At 39.2% G+C, this 13,939-nt stretch overlaps 2 protein-coding genes across 2 annotated transcripts; both read right to left on the bottom strand.

Moving 5' to 3' along the window:
- Positions 1–6,420: 6,420 nt before the first annotated feature.
- On the bottom strand, positions 6,421–9,040 carry LOC131328550 (uncharacterized). The gene is made up of 3 exons (XM_058361485.1): positions 7,378–9,040; positions 6,626–6,684; positions 6,421–6,519 (listed from the first exon to the last, which is right to left on the bottom strand). Exons 1-3 carry the CDS (start codon positions 9,038–9,040, stop codon positions 6,421–6,423), a joined length of 1,821 nt encoding a protein of 606 aa, XP_058217468.1.
- A 3,136-nt stretch (positions 9,041–12,176) lies between these two features.
- On the bottom strand, positions 12,177–13,015 carry LOC131329961 (uncharacterized). The gene is made up of 2 exons (XM_058363409.1): positions 12,950–13,015; positions 12,177–12,825 (listed from the first exon to the last, which is right to left on the bottom strand). Exons 1-2 carry the CDS (start codon positions 12,989–12,991, stop codon positions 12,394–12,396), a joined length of 474 nt encoding a protein of 157 aa, XP_058219392.1. The 5' UTR covers positions 12,992–13,015; the 3' UTR covers positions 12,177–12,393.
- Between the last annotated feature and the right edge of the window lie 924 nt (positions 13,016–13,939).

Below are 13,939 nucleotides of genomic sequence, written 5' to 3'. Positions count from 1 at the left end.
TTCATTTAATCCATTTAGTTAAGGAAGGTGAGTTGTCTTGAATAGTAGGTATTTTTGTACTAAATACCGAAAGCACCGTTTAGAATCAGTTGGGTGAACTCACTCGAACTCTCCAAATCAATCAAATTACATTGAAATTTCTAATTCATTTAATTAAAAAAAAACATGATCACAAAGAAATTACTTTGAAGCTAATGGTCAATTTAAATCCAATCAAAAGCCCATATGTGAGCTAATGAAATTAGTCGAGGTGTGCTTAAATTAGCTTGGACATCCGGTTATAAAAAAAACCACATATGTGGGTGTAATACACGAAAATGTAGAGAGAGAGAGAGAGAGGGGGGGAGGGAGCAAGGGAGGGCCAACTGTGCCTATGAGCGACTTGTGAAGGGCTTTTGCCTCCTGGCTTAATTACCTGTTATAGAGTTATGTTTCTTCCTAACTAAGGCTTATTACAAAACGAAAACAAAAAAATGAATTGAGTAGGGACACGTGACCCCATGTGCCCCTTATTAGGTCCGCCTCTGTTCATAGTTGTGAACCGATTCAATATTAATGATTACATTGGTTGTCATAGTACATCCCAAAAATAAAAATTGAATCAGGTTCTTGACTGAGTATAAAAACTTGTGCAAGAAATTACAACTTACATCATGGTGGTTAAGGGCCCGTTCCGGAACCGAAATAAGAACTTATTTTTTGTCTAATAAGAAGCCTTGTTCCGGAAAATAAGAAGGTTGGTACTTATTTTGGAAGAATTTATATAGGTACCGACCGGCCGAGGAGGGAAATCGTACCGACGGCCGCGCTGGGCCGTCTCCGGCCACCAGACGGCCGATCCGAGCAGTCCAAAAATTCTAAAAAAAAAATCGAGGGGGCTAGGGCGGGAATCAACGGCATCCGAGGTGTGTAGGGTGCTTGATCCGAGCACCCCTTTTTTGTGTGAAATCGTATACATGAAAAAGGGGTGCTCGGATCAAACACCCTACACACCTCGGATGCCGTTAATTCCCGTGCTAGCCCCCTCGGTTTTTTATTTTAGAATTTTTGGACGGCTCGGATCGGCTGTCCGGTGGCCGGAGATGGCCCAGCGCGGCCGTCGGTATGATTTCCTTCCGCCGGCGCCCATTCTCATAGCAACAGTCTTATTTTTTGTATAATGCAACTTCAAGCTCAAAAATCATGTATTTACGCAAATAATTTTCTTATCACTATGGATCTTGTTTGATAGATCTCATTGAGATCTTTAATACGGTGCAAAAAAATTTAAATTTTTTTTTCCATTTACATTATTTTTGAGTTTGAAAATGTGAAAGAAACTTTTTATTTGGGTTTTGTGGAATGGTCCTTCTTATTTTTGAATGAGAAGTTCCAAAATAAGTACTTATTTTTTAAGAATATTTTCGGAACGGAGCCTAATTTCAGGAAAAAAAAACGCACGCACGCACATACTACACTTCCAAGCTGTTTGGACGATATAGCGAAGTGCTTGAGATCAAGTAGGAGTATTGCTTTCGTAGTACCCAGCGGTTCATGCATAAGGATGACTATATTGATGACTCGTGCTATAATTTCTTAACCGAACCAAAGATGTTTTCGTTATGATTTCTCAACCGGACCAAAGACGTTTTATTACAATTTCTGAACCGAACCAACAAACCCAGAAGTGCATCGTAGAAGTGGTTGCCCCAAGCGCTCGATTCACGGGTTGACTGGTACTTCTTAGAACATTCAATCAAATGGGAATATGTTAAGACAATGCTCAATGATCCTATTTATGCTCAACACAATGTTCTAAAAGTATTTAACCTCAATTCAATCCAAATAAATCATAATTAATTCAATTGAGATCCAAAAAGAGCAAGACAATGCTCCCCCTTGTCCCTCCCCATGGTCTAAGTCTTTGTGTTATGCACAGCTTTGGGTGGTTCCCTTGTAAGATCTTTTTGTAAAGACTTTTAATTTGGCGTTGTGTAATAAAATGTGATTTGCTTCCGCTATTCGAATTTGTGTCCCTTAAGTCATTGTTCACGAGATGATTAAGGCTCCGTTTCAAAAATCTTCTTAAAAAATAAGCAGCTTGTTTCACATTTTCAAACTCAAAAATAATGTAAATGAAAAATATTTTTTTAATTTTGATGCATCATATAAAAGATCTCGATGAGATCTTTCAAACAAGATCCATATTGCATATTTTTAGATTTCAATAAATCCATAATTTTTTAGCTTGAAATTGTCTTCTTAAAAAATAAAAGCTTTTTTTATATTCCGGAACGGGGCCTAATATTGATATGGCCTTAGTGACTAGATCATTGGCGCTTTGTTGTGACTAACACTTTTAGGGACGGGTTAGGGTCGTGACAAAGTTTCTTTGGTATCAATGCAACGAGAACGTTGCATCCTAAGGGGGAGAGATAGTGAGAACCACCCACCTTAAGAGTCCCACATCGAGAATTTGTGGAAAAATGATATAGTATATAAGGATCTCCGACTAGCTACTGTATATCCAATGATTAACCTTTTGAGTTACGTGGTTAGACCGGTTAAGCAGGTTAGTTGGCGCGGGTCGTTACAGCCCGTCGCAGACTGAAGGCTGAAGCCGCTACAAATGCCGCCACCGTTGCCGCTGAACTGATTCCAAGGAACCAGAAGCTTTTCATATATCCAAGTCAATTGGGTGCGCTTGTACGTCCAAATGTAAGTAGGGATTAAGTTTGGTGGGTGTTCGGCCAAATAAGCCAAACTTTTCATATATCCCAAGTCAATTGGGTGCGCTTTTACGTCCAAATGTAAGTAGGGATTAAGTTTGGTGGGTGTTCGGCCTAATAAGCTAAGTGACTTATTCTTTTGTCTTTATTTAGTTTTTTTTTCCGAATTTGTTAGTTTTTCGTCAATTTTTTGTGGATTATTGCTTCGTCATGACGAGAGGAATCTAAAAAGTAAAAAATTACGATCGGAATCGTATTTTTTTTGAATGAAGGCGAAAAAATTGGCTTATTGATTTTTTTTTTGTCTTTATTCAAAAAAATTAGGTTTCGATCATAATTTTTTACTTTTTAGATTCCTCTCATCATGATGAAGAAATAATTCACAAAAAAATAATAAATGCAAAAGAAAATTTGAATAAGGACAAAAAAATAAACCACTTGGCTTATTAGGCCGAACACCACCTAAGTTGACTAATTTTCTTTGTAAATGGATCTTGTTTAGTTTTCGGTCAAAATACTTTTGACATTTTTTATTTGTCTCAATGATAAAATTAAAAATATATAAATCTATTTGAAAATACGTATAGTAACTAATGTAAGTCTTGTTTTGGACTTTTTGTGATGTTGAACATAATTTTGATAAGTATAATTTATTATTATTATTTTTTTCTGTTCAAAAAAAATAATACTAACATACTTAACTAATTAGTAGCCACATGCCATATGCATGGGCGTGGTTCATGTATACAATTGAGTAGTCTATCCGTCTACAGATGCATGTACATACGTGTTGAGTCATACATGTACGCATCACACATGTGAAGAGTCACATGTAACAAGCAGTCGTCTATATTATGAGTAATTGTTGTAAATACACTCGGAAGAACATTTGACGTTTACATGATACTTCTCATGATAAACCACAAGCTAATAAATTTAGCGACTAAAATACGATGACAAACTTTTGTTAGATGAGTGAGAGACGACCAAATTTTGTGGTTTCTAATTTTTCAAGAGTACCGCATGTAGCCATGTACGACATAGGATTCATTTGTTTGGTCAGACTAATGGCTAATGAATATGCAATACCATAGGATACGTTACATTTTGCTCTATCGATAGTGATAGAATTATTAATACTACTTATCCACATGGCACTTTAATTTATTATTCAAAATTAGTATGAGTAAATTTGTATTCGATATAACTTTAATCCATCATAAAATTTTCACTAAATATATAGTTCAATTTAATATTGGTCAGTCAAAGAGTCCTGTAGTAGCAGCCAAGTCGTGGCTACCAGAATTAGGGAGTGACTGAATTAGGGATGATTTACACTACCCCGGAAAAGTTTCACTAATATCTGAACCGTTCAGAACACTTTTGGATGGTCACAATTGAGCGTTGCTGCAAACAAGCTGTTTGCAGAACAACCGTAAATAAGTTTCTCTCTTTACATTAATATTAATCAAATATGATGAAACATATTGAAAAGTGTCACACAAGTTTTCTCCTCATCATGGAATTACAAATTTCCAAAATTAGCCATCTCCATCCTAATACTATGTGTTTTCTTTCTTTTTGTTTTAGTTCAAATCATACCCAAAATTCATCTGGACTTTCATTTTTGTGCAAAGGCCCTAATCGATAGGAGCTCATTTATACAAAATTCTGCCCCTATGTGATTTTTTATTTATTTTTCTTCTGACTAGTAAACACTCTTTAAGGTGAGAATAAGATGTCGTTCCAGTTTTGCTTCTGTTTTCCAAAGTTCTTTTTCCGTAATGAACCGTACCCAAAAAGAAGATCCATTTCACTTTCCCTTAAAAAGTTGTTTTTAAAAAAAAAAGATTATTGTGGTAATGACCATATTGCCCTTTCTATCAATTTAACTTCCCCATACACCCTCCCTCTTATTTGACGCACAGACCAGACCCAGCGATGCGCGCGCGCTCTTTCTCTCTCTCTCTCTTCAATCTTCATCAGGTTCGGCCAAAGGGCGTACGGTTACATACGGTCACCAAAAATAAATGGCCACAATCCGCCAAGCACCGCGCCCCAGCACCCACACGACCAAGGTTCCTCTCTCTCTCTCTCTCTTGCTTTCTTTGCTTTCGGGGGCTTGGCGTTGTGCAACGCACAGTACTGGCGCACATATATTCTTTCTATTCATCATTGGAAAGCAAAATAATTCAAGTAATTTTTGAACGGCCAAAAGAATTGTATGGGTTGCAATTAGTTGTAAACTGTCAATAATGGGTGCAGAAACTCGTATATACAAGGTGCGGGATGGAGCTCCTTTGGCCGAGCTCTCTCTTAGTTCGAACGGTGCCTTTAAAATAAAGTGCAACTGCGCCACATTCATTCTGATTCTACCAATCGATCATTTAAAAACGATGCTGGCTGCATGTTAGATTCGGAAAAGTCGTTTGCACTATAACTCTAATTTTCTTTTTTTGGCGCTGTGAGATATAGCAAAACTTTCGTGTTGTATGAAGGATCTGCTAAATCAACCAAATTATTGGCAAACTTTCCTTGTTTTTCTTGCTCACACTTTTAATGTCAGAGGCATAGACATGCATCGTGGTCCAGTTGTAATGGTTCCAACACGGTAGTTGTAGAGAAAAATTCCCTTTCCTCCTACGGAACTTTACTATTTATTCTTTTTCCATCTTCTTGTCCAAACTGCGGCCAATGTTTATGCCAATGGCTAGCATATAGTCTACATATTTATTGACTTCGCTTCCTTAAATCCCCTAGACCCGAGTACATCCTTCTCACCGGACGTCAATTCCTTTTCATTTGCTTATCGTTTCCTATTTTTAGGCACAGGCTTGACAGTTAGAGAGGTTAGTTAACAAGACTACTTCATGTCGAGAACCAGAGAAGGCACCAGGTTATATATAGTTCCATTGCTTGCAATTCTACGAAAATCGCCCCAATTATGAAGGTTTTTATCTTGTACAAACATTGCTAGAAAACTTTGTATGTTTGCGCATGTATTTTGCTTTACATTATTGCTCTGACTAGAAAATAACAATCAAACATGTGTATTTGCTATCTTATAGCTAACATTCCTCTTTTTCACATCGTTTTGGAGCTGAGAACTGCTGTTCTCTTGCTTTTGATACACTTGGCTATAGTTTCTCAACCTGCAGCTCGATTCAATTATGATACTCAAGAGAGTGGGATGATTTCAAATTTATGGAACCTTATTTTTGATAGGATGATCAAGCAATTGCAGTCTACCTAATCATATTTGTTGTTGTAATGAAAATAACATTTATGTTAGCTTCCATCCACTCTAAAGTTATGATCAAAACGGTCTTTCTGTCTACCAGCCCTTACTCTTTCGATCATAACTTTCTGTGTGCTTTGAATCGTGATGTGATTTTGGTGTCATTAGAAAGCTGACTTCAAGACCTCGAAATTGATATATAATTTGCATGTTTTCGATTTCGGACGAAGAAGTTATGACCGTTTGAAGTTATGATCGTTTGAATTTCAGTTAGTCAGAGGGGGTTGAGTGCCAAAAAAAGAAGTTAGAGGGGGCAAAGTGCAAGTGAAACTTAGTTAGAGGGAGTTAACTGTAGTTTACCCAAGATGAATATAAAAGGTCACATTTCATTTATTTCTGTTTGAGGTTCTAATTTTTTCCCTGTGGATTGCTGTCTTTTTTGGAACTGATGAGGTAAATTACCTCACTTGCGGTTCAAATTATGCATTTGGAACGATATCTTCTTTCAACTCTGTAGGACATCTTTTGAACACCATCTACCCACTTTACTGGAGAACAAGGGAGCCCATTTACCTAATAGCACAGGACCACCATTCCGAGTTAGAAAAGACCAATCCTATTATGAATCAGAGCCTACTACTGACTTTTGGAACGGTGGTACGGCCATTCCTCATCAAACCTCCTTTCCACGTACATTGGCCGGTTCGGATTTTCTGAGTCCTCCTACAAAAGCATCATCTGTAATGGTTACACCTCACAATCTAGATGGTTAACTTACAGTTAGGTTATGTAGTCAAGGTAGATATTTGTTTATTCGAAGATATCTTCAAATGATGATAGTTTCAATTATGCTGCTATAATGCTACAAAAGTTTAGGTGGTTACCTTTTACGCATGAATAGGATTTTTACCAGAAAATCATCTTTTCCCCGGAACGCATTGTTGTTTGGTTCTTCTAGGCACAATTTTTTTACTACAACTCGAGTTCTTATTAGCTTAGAGTTCAGTAACAGCTTCGAGTTCAAATAAAAGCAGACAACATTATATGACCTACACACATCCAATCACAAAACAAACTCTGTCCCTGTTAGGAGTTGGGGTTTAATTGTAATTGTTGAAGTTGTTCTAGGTCTTAGTGTAAATGGTCATAGTTGGTTAGAGTTCGCTAGTTGGTTTTTCTGTTATAAGGAGTGAGTGGAGCAGGGAGAGGGGGGGGAATTGTGACTTTGATAGTGTCCTTGTTCAGAGCCCTATAATCAATACACATTCGCCAAGTATTATCTTTTTTTTTTGACCAACAAAACAGGTGAAGAAAATGGAGAAACACTATGTTGTATCACCCCAGTCGCCATCATTTCTTTCACTATCTTCTCAATTTCATTTTTTTGAATATAAGGATATCTATAGGGTCTGAGGTTAGGGGGTTGAGTACCAGGCTTGAGTGGGATCTGATGGTCATGAGCTCTAAATGGGGGTAAGCCATTAGGTTCCCTAAATACATCGTGAAAGTCTTGCAAAAGCTGAAGTAAATCCAGGGGTACCTCTGTAGAAGGGACAGTTTGTAAGCTGCATAGTTGAGCTAATACACCTGAAGACTTCTTGTTGAGCAAGTGTTGCATCTTCTTAGCATTTACCACCTGAACCGCTGTGGATGTATCTCCCTTCAGTACTATTTCCTTATCAGAAACTGAGAATTGCATCTGTAAGTTTTTGAAATCCCAAAGTACTGGCCCCAAGGTTGATAGCCATTGCACACCTAACACCATATCACATCCCCCCAAAGGAAGTAATCTGACCTCAGAAATGAACTCCATACCTTGTACTGACCAATGTAGATCTCTCACCACAGCTTTGCTGCTGATCTTGGTGCCATCTGCCACGATAACAGACAAAGGGTTGGTGGGTTGAGTTCGGACTCCAGTCCTCTTAGCCACACCGGGGTCCAAGAAATTGTGAGTACTCCCGGAGTCAATAAGAATATTCACCCCAGTCTGCTTGATTACCCCTTTAATCCTCATGGTTTTGTAAGATTGGACCCCTGATAGAGCATGGACTGAGATGTGGAATTCCTCTGGACTTTCATCAAGAGTGATCTCTTGTTGGGCTTCCAAAAATACCTCTTCCTCATCTTCAACGTCAATCATGTATAACTGTTTTTTCTTACACACTTGACCTCGGAAGTACTTTTCATCACATCCAAAACATAAACCTTTGGCCCTCCGCTCATCAAAATCCTTGGGAGATATTCGTTTCACCATCCCTCCTGATTCGGCAGGTTTTGGAGTGGCATCGTGAGGTCGGAATGGTAGTGTGGAATAGGGAGGAGCAGCCTTCATGGGTACCCTATGCTTCTTACTCACAGCCTCAATTGTGTCTTCCTGAAGATGAGCCAAACCCATAGCTTGAGAGATGGTTCTCGGTTGAAACATTTGAACGCCGCCCTTTATTTCGTCTTTCAAACCACTGACAAAACAACTAATGAAGAACTCTTCTGATAATCCAGTGGTTTTGTTTGCTAACTCTTCAAACTTTTCTTGGTACAATTTGACAGAAGTCCATTGTTTAAGTTTGGTTAATTGACCCGTAGCATCATCAAAGACATTATCCCCAAATCGTAGTAACAAAACCCTAGAGAATTCCCTCCAAGTGCGTAGAGTATGGGACTTCTCAAACCAACGATACCAGTGCATAGCTTTGTCTTCCATGTGTAATGAAGCTAGACGTAATTTCTGGGTTTCTTCTATAGCATTCAACTCGAAAAATTTCTCACATTTGTAAATCCAAGCCTCAGGGTCGTCCCCAAAGAATTTAGGAAAATCTAATTTGAGTTGGAACAGACGAACATGGCCCGGATGCTGATTAGGGTTTGGAAGTATGGGGAAAGAAGAAGACGAAGATACCTTTTCTTGAAGCTGCTCGTACTTTGAATTCAACGTGGTGATAAGAGTCTTGATCCCATCCATCATATCCTTAAACCCGTCGAGAGATGCCGCCTGACGATCGGTGACGTCGTTTAATCGTTGAATGGATTCGGTGGTAGTATCTGCCAGTTTCCGAATGGATTCATCTAAACGTTTGATATCACCCACAGTCATGATTGTAATCACCCACAGTCAGAGGAAAGGGGCTCTAATACCACTGATAGGAATTGCTTGTAGAAATGAGTCCAAGAACGGGAAATCTTGGGAAATCTTATTACAGATTCAACAAAGAATTACAGGAAAAAAAAGAGAGGAAGAAAGAGAGAGAGAGTTACAGAAACGGAAAGAAAGAGAAGTCGCAATTCCCCCCCCCCCCCTCTCCCTGCTCCACTCACTCCTTATAACAGAAAAACCAACTAACGAACTCTAACCAACTATGACCATTTACACTAAGACCTAGAACAACTTCAACAATTACAATTAAACCCCAACTCCTAACAGTCCCAACAACAACAAGGGTCCTTCATAGAGCAGATAACAGCCAACGAACCTGTATGTGCCTGGAAAAATTAGACGAATAAACCCAGAACTAATTTCTTCGTTGACGTTGTGGTTATCCAGAAACGTCCCGATCGTGTTGTAAGGCTGTCATTATTTGATGGCGCACAGATTTCATGTCCGGAGTATTTGTCGTTGGTGGATCTATGAATCCTTCAATGTCCTCCTGCTCCACAAAATTGGGATCAATGTCTAGCAGATCCTCGTACACGTACCTATCGTCCTTCCCAATCACTTCTGCAAATCCGTCATCGTGGAGAGAATTCCGTCTAATGAAGTTGTGTATCGCCATGGAAGCAATAACAAACAGTTTATGAATGCGCACCGGATAGGTTGAGGTCTCCTTCATCATTCTCCACCTATTTTTCCACACCCCAAATGCCCGCTCAATTGCAGAACGAAGTGATGAGTGCCACCTATTAAAATATTCGTACGGATCCATATGCCGTTTTCTTCCACACCTAAAGTCTTCTAGGTGGTACATGTACCCTTTGTATGGTGATAGATATCCGTTGCCATTTGGATAGCCACTGTCCACCAAGTAGTATTTACCTGAATATAATATGAGCTTATTCAAAGACGACACATGAAATGCTTACTGATGGTCAGAGCATTAGTTGGTGCTAATCCCGTGTAAATATAATCAAAGCATTACTTTACGGTAATTGTGCATTTCACAAAAAAAAAAAAAAAACTGTAAACCTAGGCCAACCACAGTATCCACTGACGGATGGGAAAACATGTCTGCCCCTGTGGTAAACACTTTCCCTGAAAACGTGGTAATCATGCATCGATCCCTCCCATCCCGCTGAGGCAAATGTGAAACAGAGATCAAAATTGCAAATGGCTAGTATGTTCATCGTGTGGCCACCCTTGCGTCCAAAATATTTTTTGGCATCTTTCGGCGGAGGATTGCGAAGTACATGCGTACCATCCATCGCCTCGATGCAATCCTGTCAATGATTTATATAACACATTAGAATGCTGTGGTGAAGTCAAATACTAATATTTTAGTTTCTAATTAACGAAGTACGACAAATTAATATATAAGTATCTTACCATGAAATGTTTATACTGAGGTCTACGTGACAAGTAAGAATGTGGGTGATTCATGTGCGGTTGAATTTCATGTTTCGCCATACTCGTCACACAAAGCAGGACTTTATTGATTTGCCTTGAAAAACTAGCCTGTCCACGGTTTAATAACTCCCCCACGATTTTTAAGGACATTCCACGCAACGCAATATGCATAAAAACATTGCAAGGGTCTCAAAAATTCCGATGGCATGTTTTCGAGTTGTGTGGAAGCCGTATTTGTAAACCAATTCCTGGCATAGCTTCACGAAAACTTCGATTGTCATGGAGAAGTTCTCAGAACACCTTCTAGCATTTGGGCAGGTTAAGACTGACATCAACCAATCAAAACCGTTGTGTGTAGACGTATGGTACGGTATCCTCACAATCTCAACTGGGGCGTATTGAAGTGCGTGATTCTTAAGCATTTCAAGATATTGCACATCTTTCTGATATACAGCGCGTGCAACATGTTCAGGAACATCATCTTCATCTTCAAGCAACAAACTTTCATCTCTTTCCATGGGATCCTCCTCGTCCGTTTCAATTTCTCCATATTCACGCCCATCTTCAGTACCTTCATTACAAAACCCACCGCACTGCTTCGACGAACTCCCGTGGCCTGTCCCACCGTTTGGACTCCCATATTCGGTCTCTTCATTACAAAAGCGACCTGCATTCGACATACTCCCGAATGGTGCTCCACTACCAGATCCTGACTAAATCTCTGGGTTCGCGTTCGACTAATTGGTGGTGTTAACATGGTTTACATTGTTGTACAAATCTCCATAGTCGTAGTTTGTGACATCACCAAAAATTCCAAAGAAATTGTTAGTTCCAGTATTTTCTTTGTTACCGAAGTAACTTCCTCTTGCCGAATCCATACTTCCCTACGAGAAAAATTCATGTAATTGGTTACAACTTACAAATGTTAAACGTGGTAATCTTCATGAAATTTTGTGAAAAAGTGTTGTCGTGAAACAAACCTTCAATGTCCCATTGACCAACTATTATCTGTGTTATGATTTGAGATTGGAAGAAACCTGGTTACATGCCTCCAACTTTTTTGTTTGTTGGGCAATTCATTGTAAAAAAGTGTTCACTAGCATTTTTTGTATGTGAAAAAATGAACTTCACGAAATAAACTCTTACAGACCGGTTTTGGAGAAGCAGGAAACTCACACACCGGTTTTGATTACCACGTTCCATCAGATGCATCACGAAAAAATCCTTGTGATGCCAAACTTGAGTATGGAACATATGAAGAAAACCCAAGCACATAAACAAGACTAGAGGGGCATACACCTACAAAACCAACCAAAACATAACTAGAACAGACCCTACCTTGCAACACAACTACAAATGCAACAACAGACAAGCAACTACAAATGCAACAACAGACAAGCAACTACAAGCACCAACTGCATCAAAACAGAGTAGTATAAAGAGAAATCACTAGTGAATATGCCAAGACAGATTCGGGAATGTCATAACAGCGAGTTTTAAGCACTACGTAGGACACGACATATGAACAAGTCAAATAAAATTTCGTTCCAACACTCATCACGACCAAACACCAACAACAAATGCATAATCGGTAGGAAATTTAAAAGTGCACGACAGTAAGAAGCAAGGTATGAAACAGTTTTCCGTGGCTTTGAAACACCTAAATATCAGCATTGTCCGAAACATGAGGGAATGGGGGAGGTTGAAGGCCTCTGTGTTGATTCAGGGGAGTCATGTAATACCTCTCCTCCGCCAAGCTGTGCTCATCACAGAGCCATTGAATAGCATTGGTCAAATTTTTCTGCTCGCAGAAAATATCTATTTTATGTTGTTGTCTCTCAAAAAGACAAGAAGCTCAGCTGTGAAATTCAACATTTTGACCCTCTACTTCAAAAAAGGGAAGGGAATGTGTCCAGTTTTTGTATTGCGTTATCGATGCCCCATGTTCCAGATCGATTAATGACTATACTTGGGGTGGACTTGAAATAGTCAATTGATTCGGCAAAGGATGCGGACATTGCCTCCTGGGCATCGCTAAACTTACGCTTCCGCAAGGAATACGACCCGCCCACTATTGAGGTTTGGCCTATTGGATCTTTACCCTTGCCGACCGGAGTTTGGTACTGCTCTTGGGATTGTGGGAACGACCCACCATGACCTCGCATTCCATCCGATTCACCGGATCTCTCCGCAATTTCTTCAATCCCCTCACCAGGAAAGATAGCTTCATTTCCCATGGTCGTAACATCGTGAAAGACACGGTCCATAAGGCCCTCATGTTCCAAACCTTTGTCTTTGAACTTTGCAACATGGCTATTTCGCTGCATTTAAGACAAAGCAAAAACAGGCACCACAAAAGCAAGTACATAGTTAATAAGGGGGAAAAGGGCAGTACCTAAAAGGTGCAAACATGAGCTGAATGCAACACACAATGGATCTTGAAACCTTACTCCTCAATAGGTGATTCTTCATAACATTTTTGTACATGTTAATGGAATATAATTTTGATGAGGAAAATGAAGCTGTTGTACAGGATGTTAGTTGTGGCTCATTTAGGGGAAGCATTGGATTCCATATGCAACATTTTCTTCACAATAAACGGATCCTTCAACTACGAAAAAAAAAAAACTGTGACCATAGCATAACTACCAGAAGAATGAACATTGAAACAATATATCACAAATGAAACCAAAGTGACATATGTGTTAGAAATTGCTTACTCAAAATGTGAGAGTCAAAACAAAGTGTTTTGACCTTAGTCTAAAACCAGAAGTGTAATGAGTCACGTCATGCTGGAGTAGGTTCGGTGGATCAAACTAGGGTAAAAAAGTCACTCTTGAATCAGAGGAAATTCTCTGGTTCATTACCAGCACCGCACGTTCGAATCGCGGGAGTGACTAGTGAGTCTTCTAACAAGATAGCTGTACGAAAGAGAAAACTATGGCTAGATTTAATCCTAAACGATGGAAAGTGGAATTTGTAAATGACTGTTGGAAAAACTTTGCCATAGTTAAATTCTAGCCCTTTTGCCTATGGGCACGCCTTATAAAGGCGCTGCCAACAAGTTATCAAACTCTCTGGCATTGACTAAAATGAACACATATCTTGATAATAAATTATGCAAATATGGTACTGTTTGACAAATGCAGCAAGGAAGATACCAAATCTACAAACACAAAGAACTCGCATTTGCTAAATGACGAGATATTGCAGTGTTGATGAGAGACATTACATTCCCTCCAAAATCTAATTGTAGACTACTGAACCACTATGGAATCTATATAAACTTTTGGTTTGTCAATTAGAGCAACAAACCTGAAAATCCTCCGCCACCACCTAAAGTCTTCTAGCAGCAAAATCCGAAGTTTCTCGAACAGTTAGTTCCGCTATATGGGTATCTGTTTGACTTCTGTAAGCAGAAGTCCTCTGAACGCA

The sequence above is a fragment of the Rhododendron vialii genome, chromosome 6a (assembly GCF_030253575.1).
Source record: "Rhododendron vialii isolate Sample 1 chromosome 6a, ASM3025357v1".
Classification (NCBI taxonomy): Eukaryota; Viridiplantae; Streptophyta; class Magnoliopsida; order Ericales; family Ericaceae; genus Rhododendron; species Rhododendron vialii.
This window is presented reverse-complemented; position numbering and strand designations above follow the sequence as displayed.